This window comes from Zosterops lateralis, assembly GCF_965231275.1.
Source record: "Zosterops lateralis genome assembly, chromosome: Z".
Classification (NCBI taxonomy): domain Eukaryota; kingdom Metazoa; phylum Chordata; class Aves; order Passeriformes; family Zosteropidae; genus Zosterops; species Zosterops lateralis.
In genome coordinates, this window is record NC_139800.1 from 69,472,833 (window position 1) to 69,491,213 (window position 18,381).

Genomic DNA, 18,381 nt, shown 5'->3' on the forward strand with positions numbered 1-18,381 from the left:
TATATTTAATAAATTATTTATTTTTTAGAATTAATGCTTTCAGAGGTGGGAATTAAAATTCTTTCCTCTCCAAATGCTACAATAAAAATTGAGATATCCCTTCTTTCTTGTGGAAAGTGAAATAAACCAAGAAAACGAACAAGCAAAGAGAAATACTAAGTGACTGTAACTACAGTGAACGACATACACGAGTCTCTCAAACACCATCTACAGTTATCTGACATCAAAAATGCAGTAAGACCACACCTGAATAAACACATGGTTCTCTAGTTGTATGGCAAGGAGAAATACTAAATGGCAGAGCAAGAAGATGGAGATGTCTTCCTGCTTCAGAAATACTGTTAGTGCTGATGGAAGAAGCTTTCAGTTCATGGTGCCCTACGCGGAATTCTCTCTTGCTGCCCCTTGAGTGTGTGAGATTCTACCCAGCACCATTTTTCTGTATTAAGAAGTAAACAGCAGCAGCACCAGCAATATAAGGGGCAGAGATATGTCATGTTAGATCTTCTTGCATTCGGTGTGTGAGCATAAGCCTCATTAGACAGTGAATGTTAGACAATTATGAACTCAGTCATGAACGACTGCACTGTAAACAAGACAAAACCCAAAGCTTTGTGTTGGAACATACACTGACCTATTTCCAAAGAGATAGATAGCATCAATAACATCCAGACAACCATTGCCCTCTCTGCTATGACCTCTCCAGGTAAAACTATGTTCTTTTAAACCTCACCTGTTACACAAGGCTTCTCTTTCACAGTTTACAGGTTAAAGAAACTTCACTTTTTTTAAGAAATGTACTGGTGTTCTAAAAAAGACTTTCAACCAAAAATGTGGCTGTGGGGAACCAGGCCTCTGAGGGTGCTGCAGAGGGGGTAGTGCGTCCGGCACTTCCCTGGAGGACGTCGGCTCCCTGAGGGGGTTGGCCAGTCCCCGTTACCCCAGTTGAATACTTTGAATACTTCCTGGTATGTTAACCGTCTTGTTTATGATTGGATGTTGCTTTGTACCCCAGTTCTGTCCCCTGATTGGCCCGTTTTGAATCCCTTCCCTGATTGGTTGGTTTCAGGTCTTTCTCTGATTGGTCCAAGTTTCAATCCCCTAATTTGTTTATTAATGTACCCTCTGATTGGTTCCTTTTCTCAACCGTTAATCTCATTGGCTGTTTATGAAACCCCGCCCCTTTGGTAACTATAAAACCCTGCTGACTGAGTGCCCCGGGGTCTTCAAGTCACCGGCGGAGATGGAATAAAGAAGCTTCTTGGAGATCATCTTTGGCTCCCGAGTGATTCCTCTGCGTTGCCTGAGATCACCTCCACCAGGGAGAGCCACTTCGGCCTAAAAGCCCGGTTAGAGCTGACGGGCTTTTCCCTCACAATAGCGCAGAAATCACTGCACCGGGGTGCCTGCGCCACCTGGACTGAGGCTGCCTCTTTAGAGCCAACTCGCTAGGGAAGGTCGCTGCCCCCAGAAGAGCTCACCGGTGGCCTCGGCAGGTGGCAACATGTGGCCGGTCTGCAACATGACATATCTTGGCCAAAAGCACAAAAAACCCCCAAAAATAAAATCCCCAAAAGGGTAAAACAATATTCTATATATATAAAATCAGAGATTTTGATAGCCTGTGCTCTGCATTCCAAGTTTTGTGTTTATTCTAGTGGTGCTCTACAGATTATTCTTCTAAGAGAACATCTCTCGGTTTTCACAAGAATATTTTAAAGGAATTCCAAAGCATATTCTGAAAGAAGGAGCCAAAACCTAGTCCTCACTGTGTTAACAGATATGTTCACAGTTTCCCTGTCCCCATTCCAAATGTTTCAGCAGCTCAGGAATCCAGCCCCAGTGTTTCTCATATTTACTTAGACCATATTAAAGATTACTAGTCCAGTAACTGTCGGCAACAAATCAGCTCAACACAGCAGCAGTGGTCGGAGCAGTCATGAAAAGGACCTCAAGGTTTTAGCACTCATATTTTCAATACTAATAAGAACCTACACAACTCCAGTACAAACAGAACCATTTCACCGGATTTTCTTCTGTGTCTCCACAGCCATCAGAAGAACAAATATACACTTTCTATACTGCACACTAATAGAAACGAATGGAACAAAACTATAGTAGAAGTACTTCTTTTCTATTATCTCAAGAAAAAAATGACAACACATCATGTATTAAACAGTTAAAAAACATTTTAAAATTACAATCCACTTAGGAAAACAACTTTTTAAAATGCCATTATATCAAAACAGTGACATTTACATTGTGGAATTTATCAAACAAATAATAAAGAATGACAAATAGAGCTCATCTGTTACATGAGTCTGCATATATACACATAATATATATATATATACACAGACCACTGCCCTGTGCTCTACCTCCATATTGCTCCTTTTCAAATTTCACTTTTTACCACTGTAGGCATATTCCAACTGCATCCCTTATCAGCTTTCATCAATTTAAATTACATCATTCAAACAGAAACAGTGTTAGTAGCAATTTTTCAGATAAGTCTCGAGTTAACAAAAGGTTTTCAATATCTTCCTGCTAGAAACACTAAAATATTTTCATAAACAGTACATTTAACAGTGAAAATTTAACAGTTTGCCTGAGTCCTGTTGAGGCATTTTACTGGTTTTAAAATTCCAATTCTGCAATATGGTTTATGGTCTGAGAAACCACTGAAGACAGACAGTTTGTTGGGTTGCTGGTGATGCAAGAAGGAAATTGTGAGGAGGAAAAAAGGTGAAAGTAGAAAACAGACAGGAAGAAGACAGGACCAGTGGAGTCTAATAGCTGAGAGCACCAAGCGCTGCAATCCCAACTGCTCTCCATGCATGCATAATCTCTCTGGAGATGATTCAAAAAAAGTTGATAATACTTCAAACTTAAATGTGAGACTTTAGAACGACTAACAAGAATCCCTACTCAACAATGGCATTTTTCAGGTCTGACAAATAACCAGGAAGAGGGAAGAGATAGGATAGTCAAAAGGCAGAAGCTGCTGAAAACAATGATGTCAATAAACTGCACATGACTTGTTTATTTCTGTACCTTACACAGCAAGTTACATATTCTCTCCAATTTAAAACTGTACAGAATTTAAACACAAAATTTCTCCTGTGTCATGTAATCAATAGTTTAAAAATTAACATTTACATTTAGATGTTGTTCTGTTCCACCACACATCCTGTGAGGTGCTAAGCAGTAGCTGTCAGTACATTACTGAGATCAACTAAATCTAAAAAAAATGTATTGAGCAGATCTGTCCCACTATCTCTTAATCACAAAGAATGTTATAGTTACTGCCTGATAATACTTTTACGCAATAACAAAACCTCAAACCCAAACAACCTAAACAAACAAACCAACCCAACCCCAACAAAGAAAAACCACAAAGAAACAAATGAAACAATAATCAGAGAAAATTCAAGGGCATATAAGGGTTTCAAATTAGTACTGGTATTTATAAGGTCCAAGTAGAGTACACGAAGATGAGAAAAACCTTTGGCTGTTTTCATCAAGCACAACCTTCAGCAGCCTTACGAAGTTTATCACCACCTTCAGTGATGATAAAGAAAAGATGAAAAGTAGCCTTTATTTGTTGCCTTTAGCCAGACACTGATACTGCCTACTAGCCAAACACAGCTCTCAGACTGCCACATGAAAATACATAATCAGTGCAAATGACAACTGTGAACATGTTGAGTTATTTCTGTCTGTGGGAACACTGCAGATATTTTTTACAATGTTCCAGAAGCATTGCTATGTAGCAGTTTAGGCATTAATCCACCAGAAAAACTACAGCAATCCCATTCCAAAAGAGACTGTCCACATTCCAGTTTCACTGTACTGCAACCTGAAAAAACCTTATTAAGAATAAAAGGAGTCTTCCTTGCTAGATAAGTGGGTTTACCTGGTAAGGTTCTGGCAGTGAGAGGGCTGCTGGGGTGTTTCTGTGAGAGACACCAGAAGCTGTCCCCACGTCAGACAGAGCCAGCTCTGCTCAGCTCCAAGATGGACCTGCTGCTGCCCAAAGCTGAGCCCCTCAGTGATATTGGTGATGCCTCTGCTATAAGGTATTTAGGAAAGGGTAAAGAACACTGGACAGCACCCAAGAGGGGTGAGAACAGCTGAGAGAAACAACTCTGCAGGGCCCAAAGTCATTCAGAAAGGCCATTCAGGAACTGCTCCAGGCACTCAGAGATTCCCGGATAGCCCACTGTAAAGCAGGCTGGGCCCCTGTAGGCCCACAGAGGTCCACAGTGGAGCAGAGATCCCCCTGCAGCCCACAGGGAGCCCATGATGGACGAGGTGGATGTACCCTGGAGGAAGATGTGGCCCACAGAGAGTCTGTGCTGGAGCACCTTGCAGGAGCTGTGGCCCATAGAGCAGACACATGGACAGGAATGCCGTTCCAGGAAGGAGGCCTCTTTTACTTAGGGGATCATATTCAGTGCTCAAGTGTTCTTTATGGAGAAATTAATTAAATATTAGAAAAGTTACATATAAAAAATATGTAATTGTATAGTAAAGCATCATAGAATGGTTTTGGTTCAAAGGGACCCCATCTTTGGTTCAAAGATGACCTGAAGTCAAACCCCTACAATGGGCAGAGAACATTCCACTAGACCAAATTGCTCTGAGCTTGATCCAACCTGGCCTTGAAGATATCCAGGGATGGGGCATCCACCTCTCTGAATAACCTGTGCCAGTGCTTCACCACCCACTGAGTATAGCTTTTCTGCATAATATTTAATTTAAATCTCTCCTTCCTTAACCTAAAAGTCATTCCCCCATCACTACAGGCCTTTGTAAATAGTCCCTCTCCAGCTTTCTTGTAGTCAGTCTCCCTTTAGTTACTGGCAGGTGCTCATCATAGAAGGCCACCAAATTTGTCAGATTTGCCTTACTGAAGGCACACATCCAACATCACCTTATTTTCCAAGTGTCCCAGGAGGATCTGCTCCATGATTCTGCCTAGTAAGCCCTGGTGGCCAATGAATGTGTCTTCTGGGGAAAAAAAAAACCTACTGCATTGTTACTCACACTCCAGCAGTAATGTACACATGCAGGTGCTTTTGCCCACACACTTTTCAGCTGGCTGGTTAGGACACACTTCTGGCTATCAGAAAACAGGGAGCTGAAACCTCTGACACAGGAGACAACACAGATAGTATTTGTGCTGTTCCATTAAACTGTTCTAACCAGTAGACTACCATAACCCAACTTCACTTTCTCCATCCACCACTAAGTGGGTTTTTGTCAGGGTTTTCTGTTTCTTTGTTTTGTTGTTGTTTCTCTGTGGGCTGTTGTGGTTTGGTTTTTTTAAGGTGGCCTCTGTATTGCTTTTTACAGGAGAGGGCTTGCTGATCAGTATTCCAAGCAGAAGACAGGCCCTTAGTCTGCCAAATCTTAGCAATGAGACACTTCCAAGAACGCACCCTCCAAGCATCAGGAATCTAGAAATACCCGCCTTACTGGCATTTCCTACTGGAAACAACTCTGCTAGCATTTCTCAAACTTCCGTAGAGCTAGGCTAGCTAACAAGCTTCAGTTGCCTAAATCTTTTCTGGGGACCTTATTATTTTCCAAGAATAATGGACTTTTGTACCAAAGTAATGTTTGTACCAAAAGTAATATTCAGTCTGATCCTCTGCTTTGCAGCAAGGAAATACATGCCTTCTGCATTGCTGAAGAACAAGATTTCTAGTCTTAAAGCACAACTGTTCCAGTTTTCAAACAGTAATTACTTGGCTGATTTCCTCATGTCTGCCCTCTCTCCCAGCAATTATATAGTTGGTTAGGCAAAGTATTTCCAGCAATTTTGACTTACCAAACGTAAAGTGAAACAACTTTTCAACGGGTCTTTTCCTGACCAAGTTCTTTCCTTGCAGAACTTACTTTTCCCTAACAGTTCACCAGCAGAAGAGTGACTTTTCAGCACATGTAAAACTCTTGAGTTTTATCTCCAAATACTGCAGTGTCACAGGGATATTTTAACTCTCCAGCTGAAACCACAAAATAGACCATTACTATCCTTTGACAGGAGTGTTAAAACAGCCTTAGAAGTCTAGAAAAACCCATCTGGTAAATATCATTCTCTTACCTTCCAGGCAGAAAGGCAGTGTTATTTTAAACTGGCAAGCTACACAAACTGACATCTGGCATGTGTTTTAAGTGTCTCCTGCACAGCCAAAGATTAAATAACCTTCACATTCATTAAACTCCAAGTTCCTTTCTACATCAAACTGTCAAACACATCCCATAAAGTCATTTGCATTTGAGACAAGTTTGAAAGTTTCAGGAAGGCTGGCTTCCAAAATTTTAAATATCACACTCACAGATGTCAAAACAGCTTCTTCAGATTCTCACAAAGAACTTTAATTCAACTTTGTAAAGATGAGAGGTTTTGTAAAAATAATCTGTACCCAAGTTTGTTTGGCTCAGCCTCTGGAGCCCTGATCTGTTCTAATCACAACTGCCAGAAAGGTGACATTTTCTTCCATAGAAAGAATGAGAAAACCAAGACAACCCAATCAGTATAAAAATTCAAACAGATCACATATTGAACCATAAGAAGCATATTACATCACCATATATCACAAAAAGTTTTACAGAGCAATGAATAGTTTTGTTACTGATTGAATTAAACCTTGTTCACCAAAGCAAAGATGATTCAATAAGAATTTTGATACTCCAAGAAAAAAAAAACAAACAAGCTTGTTACTCATAGAGTACAAAGATGATACAGAAGGGATGAAGAAAAGATGGAAAGATACGGGCTATACAGAGAAACAGTGCTTAAAAACACCTATACAATTCACAAACACTGTTACAAACACCTGTGAAGGGTACACCAGGAGTAAAGTAGTTTGTACGAGAAACAAAACTACTTCCTTCCTTGTGGTTGTGCTACTGATATCCCCCAATCTTCCTGCTTATGACTAACTACAGGGAAACAACCGAAGTGCCAAACCCCCAGCATTTTCAAAGCTAACCAATACCCTATAAAGTTCCTACGCTCTGGAAAACACCAGGAAAACAAAGATAAATGTTACACAGGACATGCAGTTTTTACATCTCTCTCATCTCTGCTCCTGATGACATGTAGTTAATTCTCAGCTTTGAGGCTGCTGCTTTCCCCCCATTTTGATTACAGACAACAATCTCCCTTGCTTCAGCTTATTTTATACTAAATTTGTCATCAGTTTTTTGGATGTTAACAGAGGTTAACAATGTTAAATGCAGAACTGCAAGAGATGCTCTGTCACTTCCCTCCGCATCCCCGCCGAGGCACAGGCCACCTTTCACCCCGCGCTCATCCCGAACGCTTCCCTGACACTGACACACTGACACGCTGACACACTGACACTGACAGCCCCGCACACACACCCGGCTGCGGCACCGCCAAGCCCCGTCCAGGAGCAGAACGACCCGGGGACAAAGCGCGGGCGGGCGGGCGGCGCACACGGGCCCGGCGTGCCCAGGAACGGGCTGGGGAGGCGCGGGGCTCTGCCCGCCGCCACACCGCCGCTCACGGCGGCTCCCGGTGCCCACCTGTGCCCCGGCCCCGCCAGGAACGGGAGGGAGGGGATGAGGGGAAGGAGGGAAGGGCAGTGAAGAAAGGAAAGAGCGGCCGCCTCACCTGCCCGCGCGGCCCCTCGGTCCCCCCGGGAGGCGGCGCCGCCGCTGCCCCGCCCCGCCCCCTCCCCTCCCGCCCTCCCGCCACTTCCGGGGGCGCCACAAAAGTCTCAGGGCGCCGCCGGGGCCGTCGCCGCGGTTGGTCTGGCCGGGAAATTGTACCCCCCGCGACGGGCCTTGCCGGTACCTCTGCCGGAGCAGGTGCGTGCCCGGCCGTGCCCGCCGGGCCGAGAGAGCGGCGAGGGGCGAAGGCGAGAAACAAAAAGGTCGCGTTGGTGTCGCTTCCTGCATGCGCGGGGTGTGAGGCCCGGGGGACGGTCGCTCGGGACCGCCGCTCCCGGCACGCCTCGCGCGGGCGCGGTGCACGCTGGGGTGTGTAGTGCCGCGGGCGGGGGCGCCTTCCCGAGGGGAATCGCTGCCGGGGATTGTGGATGGCGCCTGGCGCTGCTGCGGGCGGCAAAACGCGGCTTCGCCTGCCTCCCACTCGGCCCCATAGGCACCTGCCCCAGCCCTCTGTCACTCTTACAAAACCAGAGAGTCTGTCACTCTGACTCAGGCTTTTTTGGAAGCACCTGGGTTGGGAAAGCGGCGTTTTGGAGTTGTGTGCTGGAGACGGCCTGTGAGGGAGCTGGGGGGAGACTTCTTACATTGACACGCAGGACAAGGGGTAATGGATTCAAAGAAAGCGAGCAAGTTTAGATCAGATGTTAAGGAAAAAAAATCTTTACTGAGGCCGTGGTGAGGCACTGGAACACGTTGCCCAGAAAAACTGTCTGTCCCATCCCTGGAAGGGCTCAGGGGGGTCTGGGGCTCTGAGGAACCTGCTCCAGTGGAAGGTGTCCCCAACCGTGGCAGCACTTTGGAAGTGGATAATCTTTAAAGCCTGTCCCAAACCATTCTGTGAATGTGATTCCAGGGCTCCACGGCCAATTCCTGTTTCTTGCAGAGCAGCAGTCAGAGGTGGGGGAATTGGTAGAAAGCTGGACTAAAGGCATAGTTCTGCAGTTAGGATTGTGTTTGCCTGTAGGAGAAAATGGGCATTAAAGGATGAAATAGCTGAGTGGTAGCAGGTGTGGCTGTTCTGGCTGAGCCACTAAAGCCAAAAGACCTCTGGTTATGTGGAAGTTTCATTCTCTTTGCTAAAGGACTTTCTAGTGTATACTGTTCAAGCTTCAAAGGTACTAAAAAAATGGACAGCTGATTTTATGTCTTTGATTTTTAGACTACCAGATGCATTATGAGTATTGAGAGACAAAGCATATTAATTATCTGAATAAATAAGAAAACTAGAACATTTTATAAATTTTTCTTTTCAGGGTTGCATTTTTTAGGAGTAGGCCAAACAAAGTGAATTAGGCAGCGGGGGGAAAGTTTAGTAGGGGCACTAGAAACTAAATATTCAGTAAGGAAGCTCATATAAGGCAGCAATCCAGCAGATTTAAGCACTAAACAGTTTGCTGGATCAGGATCCTATTAAATTAATGTATGTGGTTACTACGTTCTTTCTTCATTGGCTTACCTAAGCTCTTCAAAACACTTATAACAGAAGCTGCCATTGCAGGAGTGTGGATGGCATGTCTGCTTAGCTGAAGTCTATGCTGTGCTCCTGCTTAGAAGTATCTTGTTGCTGTACAACTTCATTTTATTAAAATGGGCAGTTTGGGGCTCCATGGAGAATATTCACTGTTTCAGGCAAATTTCAAAAGTACTGGAAGAATAAAGATTGTTCTGTAAGGTCTTCCCATGTGTGAAAGTCTGTGTCAAGCCAAAAGAGTCCATCATCCCTGTGGCTAAGTGACAGGTCACACAGGGCTAGTTTTGACTTCAGGTAACTTAAATGCAGGATTGGCCTTGAGAAAACCCCTGAGTAAAAACTGAATGTGTGCCCTTGGCAGATGGGATATTTTAATTGCATTTCACCAAAGCAACAAACAATGCTCTTTTACTGTGAGGAATACTAGTTAATTGACTTATTTTAAACAACAGAAACATGAATTTACTTTATGGTAGCCTCACCTTTTTTCTGCTGTTAGTTATCCAATTTACCAGCTTGGTGGGTTGGTTTAGCATGTGCTGTCAGATGTAAATTTACAAGAAACTGCTGTGTCAGAACAGTCCTGTGTTCTGGCTCCTCTCCCTCCCTGTTCTGTAACACCCTCTTTCTTCACAGGTGAGATCGTGGTGTTGGGAAGTACATCTCTGCTAGTTCTCTCAGGTATGAAGATTTTACTTTAAAACACTAATGCTGGATGTCAGGAGACTTGGCTTGTTTCGAAAACCAGCTCTAGGTTTTGTATAAAATGAAATATTCAGTGTGGCAAAATTCTTGTCACATTTTGAATGGGAAGTTCCTGGCATGCATTTGCCATTGCTAACAGCAGTGCTTACTTAGCTCAGGGTGCAGATTCCAAAAATAACGTATAGCATTTTATTTTCTGGGAGGAAAGGATGAAATGAAAGCAGGCATAATCACTCTTAAGAGGTCTTTATCTCCTTCCCACCACCAGCATAGTAAAGGTAGGTGAGAATTTATAAATTGAAAAATAGACATCTTGTCTTTCCCATTTTGTTTTCAAATAGCGTCACCACATAATGAGATGAGGTGCATTCCAGAGTTACTGGATACTGTCCCTTTCCCATAATTATAAGTCACTTGGCACATGTGGCAGACAAACTAATTACTCTTTTTAGCAGGCTATGTATTGTCACAGTGTGGCAGGATAAGGAAGAAATATACTTAATGCTGTGGATTTCACTATGAAATTATGACATGGCAGACCCCAAGCTTGATCCTGCATACATTGATGAGAGCAGAACAAAACTGCTGTTTTTTCTATGCTGCTGGAACAGATTTGGAAAAAAAAACCCCCACTAAAATAATGTAGAGACTGCATCGATAATCCTGCCTGCGAATATTTCAATTTTTCATTATTGCATAATTATTTTGATGCTATTCTTGCTGGACCCAAATGTTCTTTATCAGTGGCCGTTTTACTAATGACATTATTACTTATTGGTGTTATTAGGAAAGTCAGCCTGTGTCAAGAAATAAATTGTTACCTTGCATGCAGAGTCTGGTTTGGAATTTCAAAATCCAATTGTCTGATTAATTAGTGAGGAAAAAAATTCCATTGGTTTCTCTCTGGGAAGTTGTTTTTTTTCCTATTTGCGTATGTAGTTTTTTTCTCAGCTAAGGTAGATCTTTGGATGATCTCCAGCACAACTGAATTTGAGAGATACCCAAGAATGAGAAGAACGATTTCTTTCTGTCTGATCCCATTTCCTTTCCCTGTCCAATGAGTGTAGTAGAAGTCTCCATTGTGTGGGAATTTTAAAATATTATTTGACAAAACCAGCTCTGCTTAGAACAAAATTAGTATTTCAAGCATTATTCCTTGTTGCTAAAGTTGAAGATGGATGTGTATAGTAGACAGTGTTACCTCTTCTTAGAGGCTACATAACCAGAATGAAGAATCCCTCTGAGGCTACAAAGAAGTCAGTAAAAACTTGAAGATGTGCTGCTTTCTCTGACAATCTATCTAATAAAATCTGTGCATTTTGTTCAGATTGGCAATGGTTCGTAGTGGAAAAAGTGGTGGGCTCCACCTGAAGCAGATTGCATACTACAAGCGAACAGGGGAATATCATCCCACAACGTTATCAAGTGAAAGAAGTGGAATCAGGAGAGCTGCCAAAAAATTTGTTTTCAAGGGTAAAATTTTTCTCTCAAATTATGCTAAAAATAGATATTAAGGTGAAGATTTGCTAATACGAAAAAGAAAAATTGAGATCTCACTCTACAGCATTCTGTGATTTTAATAAATATTCTCGATAAGACAAATGCTCTGCAAATCCCTGGTTAATATATAACAGGATGTTTGTAGAAATGCAAGCTCAATGTGCTTTAGTCCATTCCAGGACAAGTTTATTTATCTATATAAACGCCAAACCTTGTTTTATATGCTGTAGAAATATGTAGTCACTGCAATTCGTAATTGAAAGGATTACAGAAAAGGAAATAGATCTGCAGCTAGAGACGAGGAATGCTCCATCCAGTCTGGGGGATGGCTGGGCAGAAGTGCAAGGACAACTTTGCCATCCGTCACCTGGGAGCCTCCAGGCCCTTCCCGATTTTATTGCAGCCCTGGGAGATATATGAGCCTTCACGAGCCTTTGCAGTCTGCTGTGCTGTCACAATCCCATCAAAACAGCCAGTGTTGTGTGGTCCCTGCCCTTCTCAGGCAGGGAGAGGTTAAATCTATGGCTATCAGTGTCAGGTTGCTGGCAGGCGCCCAACAGCTTCACAAATAACAGTTTCAACACTCCTACTGCCCCTTGCCAACCCCAGTGTTAGTTTGTGTTTCAGTCACACTTCCTGTGGGAATGCTGTTTGCATTCTGACTTGTCCTTGTAACTCCTTGTGTCCAGATAATAAACATGGCTGAACTAATGGCTCTTCGAAGGACATAATTGAAATGTTTGTAAACAAAAAGCTGTGTTTACACCAAAGTGAACTTACTGTAATAAATTCTATTCTGAGTCATGCTCAGTAGTTTAGTAAACTAAACAGAAGACAAAGCACTTGCTTATAATTTGCTGGTACTTCTTTCAGAAAACAAGTTGTTCTATGTTGGAAAAGACAGAAAACAAATGCGCCTGGTAATTGTTTCAGATGAAGAGAAGAAAAAGGTCCTCGAGAAATGCCACAAAAATGCTGCTGGCACTCATCATGGTATATCAAGGACACTGACTTTAGTGGAGTCTAATTACTACTGGACCTCTGTAACAAATGATGTCAAGCAGTGGGTATGGCCTCATAGCTACAGGATACTTTGTGTAGTCTGTTACAAACATTAGGTAATCCTATGAACTTTGGTACAGCAAGTACCCGGGCTGTTCATGAGGAGCAAATGTGAGTGTGCAATTATGCTGCAACTGCTCATCTTGGCAATGCATGGTGTTTGTTTTTACTCTTTTACTACTTTTACACCCTTTTACTACTGGCTTGCACACCACTGTGGTGTGGTGGGGAGCAGTAATCTCTTTTGGTAGGCAGGGCACATCTCGTCCCTGGGGAGATTCCTTGTGCAAGCACTTTCACATGTCTTTGTCAGGCTGCATGTGCCATCACAAGGATGTGTGACCAGAGTAGCTGCCAGCAGATAAGGATATGAAAATGCTGTTTCTGCTTTACAATTAGGTGTGTCCAGGAAATAATTACACACATCAAAGCTTGGGAAAGTTCCTTCTTCACCCATAGATACAGGAGCAGGATTTGATTTGATCTTTCAGGAAACTGTGTGTAAATGGCCTTCAAGGCCAAATTACTGCTGCTATCAGCTTGCTGCATCACCTGGCTACTTCGAGTTCATGTGCAACTTCTACATGAACTGAAAATGAGTCTTTTCTTTCAATTTAGATGGGACAAAGGTGCTCTGTCCTGTAAATTGTTATGCATGGAAAATTATGTATACTTCCCAGTGTTTTTCAGCCACAGCATACATAAATGAGCCAAAAGGGGAATAATTAGGACTTCCTTTCACTCCTAGTTGCTTCCTACTCCCTTTAGTATTTACAGATAGTAATGGATTTTAAAATTTGTACTGTGGAATTGAAAGAGCACAGTGCTTTCAGAATGGAGAGATTTCAGCTATGAGTTCTTTTACATGTCTCTCTCCTGGCCTTCAGTATTGTTCAGTTTTATTTTGGTTTTATGCTGTTTCTGAAAAAATAAGGGTAAAAAATTGTAAGAAAGGTGATAAATTTGTCTTGCATTGCCTGGTCTGACCTGATTTACAGAGGAATAGTGAAGATCTATGATTCTGGTGGTTGTCATCACCTCACAGTCACTATTCATTGGTAACATCTTCCCTGCTGTCTTCTCCAGGTGTATGCTTGCCAGCATTGCCAGGCAGCAAAGAGCACAGCCACCAGAGTGCCCCAAACACACCCCATCAAAGCAGAGGACCCATGGACAGCAGTCACTATAGACCTAATGGGACCTTTCAGTGTTACCAGCAGAAGTCACAAATACATCATAATTATGACAGATTTGTTTACAAGATGGACTGTTATCTTACCACTGCAGGACACTTCAGCAGCTGAAATTGCTAAGGCAATCATAAATGTGTTTTTCTTATATGGGCCACCTCAAAAGATGCCTATAGATCAAGGGAAGGAGCTTGTGTATCAGGTAAGTATTTACATGGCTGGTTAATCTCTTTTTTGTTGTTGTTTTTTCCCTCAAAATACGTTTTCCCTTATATTAGATATGAATTTTAGATTACTTTTTGAATTAAAGAAAAAAAATACTGAAGTCTTTCTCAAAACCAAAAAAGTTTGCACATACAAAGAATATCAAGTCAATTATTTGCAATTGTAACGCTATGCAGTGTTTCCCAGGGCTTTATTCTTTGTAAAAAGAACAAAGTAAAATTATTTCCTGGCAGTCATAGTTCATGTTTTGTCGCTCACTTGAACTGGCATAGATTTGCACACTGCAGTCTGCTGTGTATCATTCACCCATATTGCCCAGTATATCAATACCTAAGGGTATTTTTGACACTGGCTTATAGTGATTATGAAGGATTCTCACACTTTGTTCCTCTCAGAGATGATGAAGTCATCAGACTGTGATCTGGAGGTAATGACAGATTGAGTTAAGTCACAAAAATGTGGTTAGGATCCATCAGTGACTGGCTCCTCAGCCCTACTTACTGCTTTAGCTCTCATTCACAGTCCTGGTGTGTTTGTGCCAGTATGTATGCAAGATTTTTCCCAGTCACCATCATATCAACAAAAGGGGTGGAAAACTGAGGTTTTTTACTTGAAATGGGATACAGAACAGAGGAAATGTTCACTAACTGTGTTCTTCTTCTTTTGAAGATAAATGAAGAACTGTTTGCACTGTTTGGAATGAAACAAATTGTATTGTCTTATCCTCAGACAGATGATGTAAATGAAAGAATGTCCAAGACAATCAAAACTTTCCTTAACAAGTATTGCATAGACCATCCAAATGACTGGGATGAACATTTGTCTGCTATAGCCTATGCTTTCAATTTGACAAATTCGGTATGTGAAGGTTCTTCTTCTTTTGATGAAGTCCTCCAAAATGTCTGGAAGGCTTTGTGCTAAGTTTGTTTGCTTTTGGTCCCCGTATAAATAGGAGCCAGATCAAAACACCCCGTATTTCCAAATGTTCAACCGTAACCCACGTGTTGTTGAGCCCATGAATATATGTGTGGAAGGAGAATATAGTAATTTTGCCAAAATATTTGAAGCAACTAAAAAACTCAGTCAAGCACTGGAAGAAGAGAAAACCTCAGATTGTAAGGTAAATGTTATGTGTTTGAAGTTTTCTAGTAAGAAGACTGAAGATAAAGATGAAAAAGTCTGAGGCATAAAGAATAACTAACCTTTTAAAATAATGTAAGGGTTTGAGTGGTGGTTTTTAGTTTGCTTTTCTTCCCCTGTGATCCTTTTATTTCAGTGTAACACATCTCATGTGTATTTGAAGGGAGTAACCTTAAAAGAGCCCTATTGTCAGAAGTTTACTACATCTGACTTATTGGGTGGAATAGAGAAGTTGAAAACTGTTGCCTATGGACTAGTGATTTATGAGGATAAAAGCAATTTCTTCATCGCTTGTCAGTCCCACATAATTACGAACTACACACATCCAAAACCACTCAATGTCATGCTTAGGCACTGTTAACCAATGCTACAAAATTGCATGATTACTTTTGGGGGGAAAAAAAAAAGTAATTTACATGTATCTTTCTGTAGACAGATAAAAGAACTTCAGATGAACAAAAAATCAGTACCAAAATCACAGTCAAAAGGAAGCCAAAACAGTTAAATACCCTTCAACTTAAAGTTGGTCATGAAGTCCTCAGGCAAAGAAAAAACTGGTGGAAAGATGGTCGTTTCCAGTCGGAATGGATTGGTCCTTGTATCATAGATTACATCACAGAAAATGGCTGTGCAATATTAAGAGATTCCACAGGATCCAGGCTTAAACGACCCATCAAGATGTCTCACCTCAAGCCATATATAAGAGGGTCCAGTGAAAAAGGTGTCTATAATTTTTTTTTAAGTTTGTATTTTTATATATGTAAAAAAAAGTTGGTTTTTTTGTTTGTTTGTTTTTTAACATCTCTGTTGTGGTGTTAGGTTACTAGAATGAAAGAGTATCATTCACTCACCCGTGGGAGTTCTGTTAGCACACACAATAATGTAATAGCTGTACCTTTCAGTAAGGAGAATACTGAGTGTGAGTGACGTCAAACTATGCAGAGCAGGGAACAGAGCTCATGAATAATGTTCAAAGTCTTTTTAAAAATAGCCTTTATTGAAGTTGCTCCTAATCACTGGCTTGGCTCTGTTCGTGCTGGCTGATGAAAGTATAAGAACATACTGGAAGTGTAAGCAGTGTTCAAGGAGCATTTTCTGTCTGTGTTTATGATTTGGTGTAGGTGGGATTCACATTAATTTTGCTTGTGCAATGGAAGCTTTTTCTTTTTTACAACATTGGAGGTCTTCTAAAGCCTTAAAGTAGGAAGACTACATCAAAGAAGTGATTTTGGAACAGTTTATTCTAAATTGTCCTATAAAGGAAGTCAGTGTTTCTCTTACCAGAGCAAATAAAATTGTCATGCTCTGTGGTAGGATGGCTAGAAATTTCCAAAGATTCGGATAACCAAGTTCTGCTCTTGGTCTTATATATTCAGCATGCCTTTTCTCAAATCAAACAGTGGCAGCTGTTTCTTTTCTGCTCATGCTATCTTTGAGTCACCAGAGGCACTTTTAAAAAATTAAATACTTGGTGTACAGAAGACTTCTGTCACAAAACAAGCTGCTTTTTACTTTGGAGTTCTTGAAGAGCAGAAAAATTCCCACATTATTGGCACATGTGGTCAAGCTTTGGTTCTTATATAAACTACATTGAGATGGTAATTTCTTCTATCACCTCTTAAAGCTGAAACTAATTCTGGAATTTTATGGAACAAGCTGAAATATTTATGTCAGTCGTCAGTTAGATTTTGTAACTCAGATACTGATTTCACGTCATGTCATGAAGCCTTTTTTGGATGATCACTCTGTGCCTTACTCATTAAATTGCTGCTGTGTGAGGAGGAATCATATTAAGCATGTTGATAAAGAGCAGCTATTACAATAACTTTTGGTAAATTGTGTCACTATAAAAAGCTGAAAGTAGTGGTCCTTATAATATTAGAGCCTAATATGTTTACCAGTGAATACTGCAGAAGCATTGCATAAACATAGAATTCCCTTTTTCAGGAAGTGACCGTCTTGGTCTTGGCTGGGATAGATTTTTGGGGTTTGGTTGGGTTTGTTTGTTTGTTACTTACCTACTTTACTTACTTTTTAAACTTTCTATGATTTAAGAAAGATTGTTGTGTGTCGCATTAAGATTTCCCAGTGAGAGCATGAAGAAGCCACATTTATCTGTGTGCATGCACAATAAGTAAGTTAGCACCTCACTAACATTTTAAGTATGGCTTCAGGGATCTGAACTAATGGCTCCTTTCCTGTTACAGACAATCATTACATTCTACGAAGTGCAGTAGTTTATGACCATGACTATATTGGCTTATCTGAAAGATCTAATAATTCAAGCCAGCCAGACTCTGTTGCTGAAGAGGAAATAAATGCCTACAAAAGAGATGTCATGTCTGCTGTACAGAATCCACCTGCAGGCTGCAAAGACCAAGAATCAGCAGATGGTAAACATGGGTCTGAGCTGAGAGAAGATCATTGCATTGAACCAAACACTGCAAAGCCAGAACAATGGCCTTCACCTTGTTGGACCCTTCAGACAAAGACAGAGGATACCTAAGCATAGTCTTCTATCACATTTCATTGCCAAGCAGTTTGGAACTACTGTGGCAAACTGAAAAAAAAAATGTAATAGCTCCAACTTCCTTAGCCTAATCTACCTTATTCCTTTATTAATCTAAGAGTGCTTCAGGTATCTAATTTGTCTGGGTATTAAGAAAAAGCACTAGTAAAGCACATATTCCGATCATGCATCTAAATTTCAGATTTTGTTGGTAGAATGGCAACATGGCTATGCCTTACTGTTATCCTCTCAGGACACCATAATTACATTTCACTGTAATGATCTTTTCCATTTAACCCTTGGATGACTCATTCCTGATGTGCTCTGTGAGAGGAATTAAACCTAAGCAAGTTGGTGTAAATTTTCCCTCCACTACAGAGGAGCTCACATCTTCCTTTTCCTGTTATATAATAGTTTTCTATTTTTTTCTGGGACGCTGAAACCTCTGAGTTTTACAGCTTCTAATTTCTAGTCTAATCCATTTAAGATCTCACAAAATAATAAAACTGCCAAAATCAAATACATGTGGTGTTCTATGCATGAAACAATGAGGGCTTCAGCTGTTCCCTGCTCATCAAAAGTCTGCTAGTGTAGGCAGTTCTAACGGTTCAGGCATGTGAAAAAATCTTAAGACTATTTAATATTCATTTGTGCTTTTTCCACAAACATCTGGCTGTCCATTTCAGTTACCTCTTCACTGAGCCTGTGCACGTTGGGAGATTTTCCATGGACAGTGGGCTATGAAAGGTGAAGCACTGGTATTAACTTATTGTCTGATTTCCTTGAGTCAGTTGTTACTGGTCTGAACTTCTTGCTGAGAAGACTCTCAAAGTCAGCAGCACAGGAATTTTTTCATGTGGAAAACAGGTGGG

General features: G+C 41.3%; 2 protein-coding genes across 17 annotated transcripts in view; one reads left to right on the plus strand and one right to left on the minus strand.

Annotated features, from left to right (window-relative positions):
* PPIP5K2 (diphosphoinositol pentakisphosphate kinase 2) overlaps positions 1–7,714 on the minus strand; it is a 49,362-nt gene extending 41,648 nt beyond the window's left edge. For 11 of the 12 annotated variants that reach the window (XM_083884237.1, XM_083884236.1, XM_083884246.1 and 8 more), the window contains exon 1: positions 7,649–7,714. The gene's annotated coding sequence lies outside the window, so the exon portion shown is untranslated. Of the gene's footprint in view, positions 1–5,836; positions 6,012–7,648 lie in introns of all 12 variants that reach the window. The other variant, XM_083884241.1, reaches the window with a different exon arrangement.
* A 25-nt stretch (positions 7,715–7,739) lies between these two features.
* Positions 7,740–17,904, plus strand: GIN1 (gypsy retrotransposon integrase 1). Of its 5 annotated transcripts, none has more exons than XM_083884291.1 (9): positions 7,740–7,845; positions 9,815–9,859; positions 11,211–11,356; positions 12,257–12,450; positions 13,532–13,837; positions 14,530–14,718; positions 14,813–14,980; positions 15,433–15,721; positions 17,208–17,904. In XM_083884291.1, exons 3-9 carry the CDS (start codon positions 11,218–11,220, stop codon positions 17,504–17,506), a joined length of 1,584 nt encoding a protein of 527 aa, XP_083740417.1. In that variant the 5' UTR covers positions 7,740–7,845; positions 9,815–9,859; positions 11,211–11,217; the 3' UTR covers positions 17,507–17,904. The 5 variants fall into 5 exon arrangements, with proteins under 5 accessions (XP_083740417.1, XP_083740419.1, XP_083740418.1 ...); XM_083884293.1 differs by having other exon boundaries at positions 12,317–12,450; XM_083884292.1 differs by having other exon boundaries at positions 7,751–7,910.
* Positions 17,905–18,381: the final 477 nt, after the last annotated feature.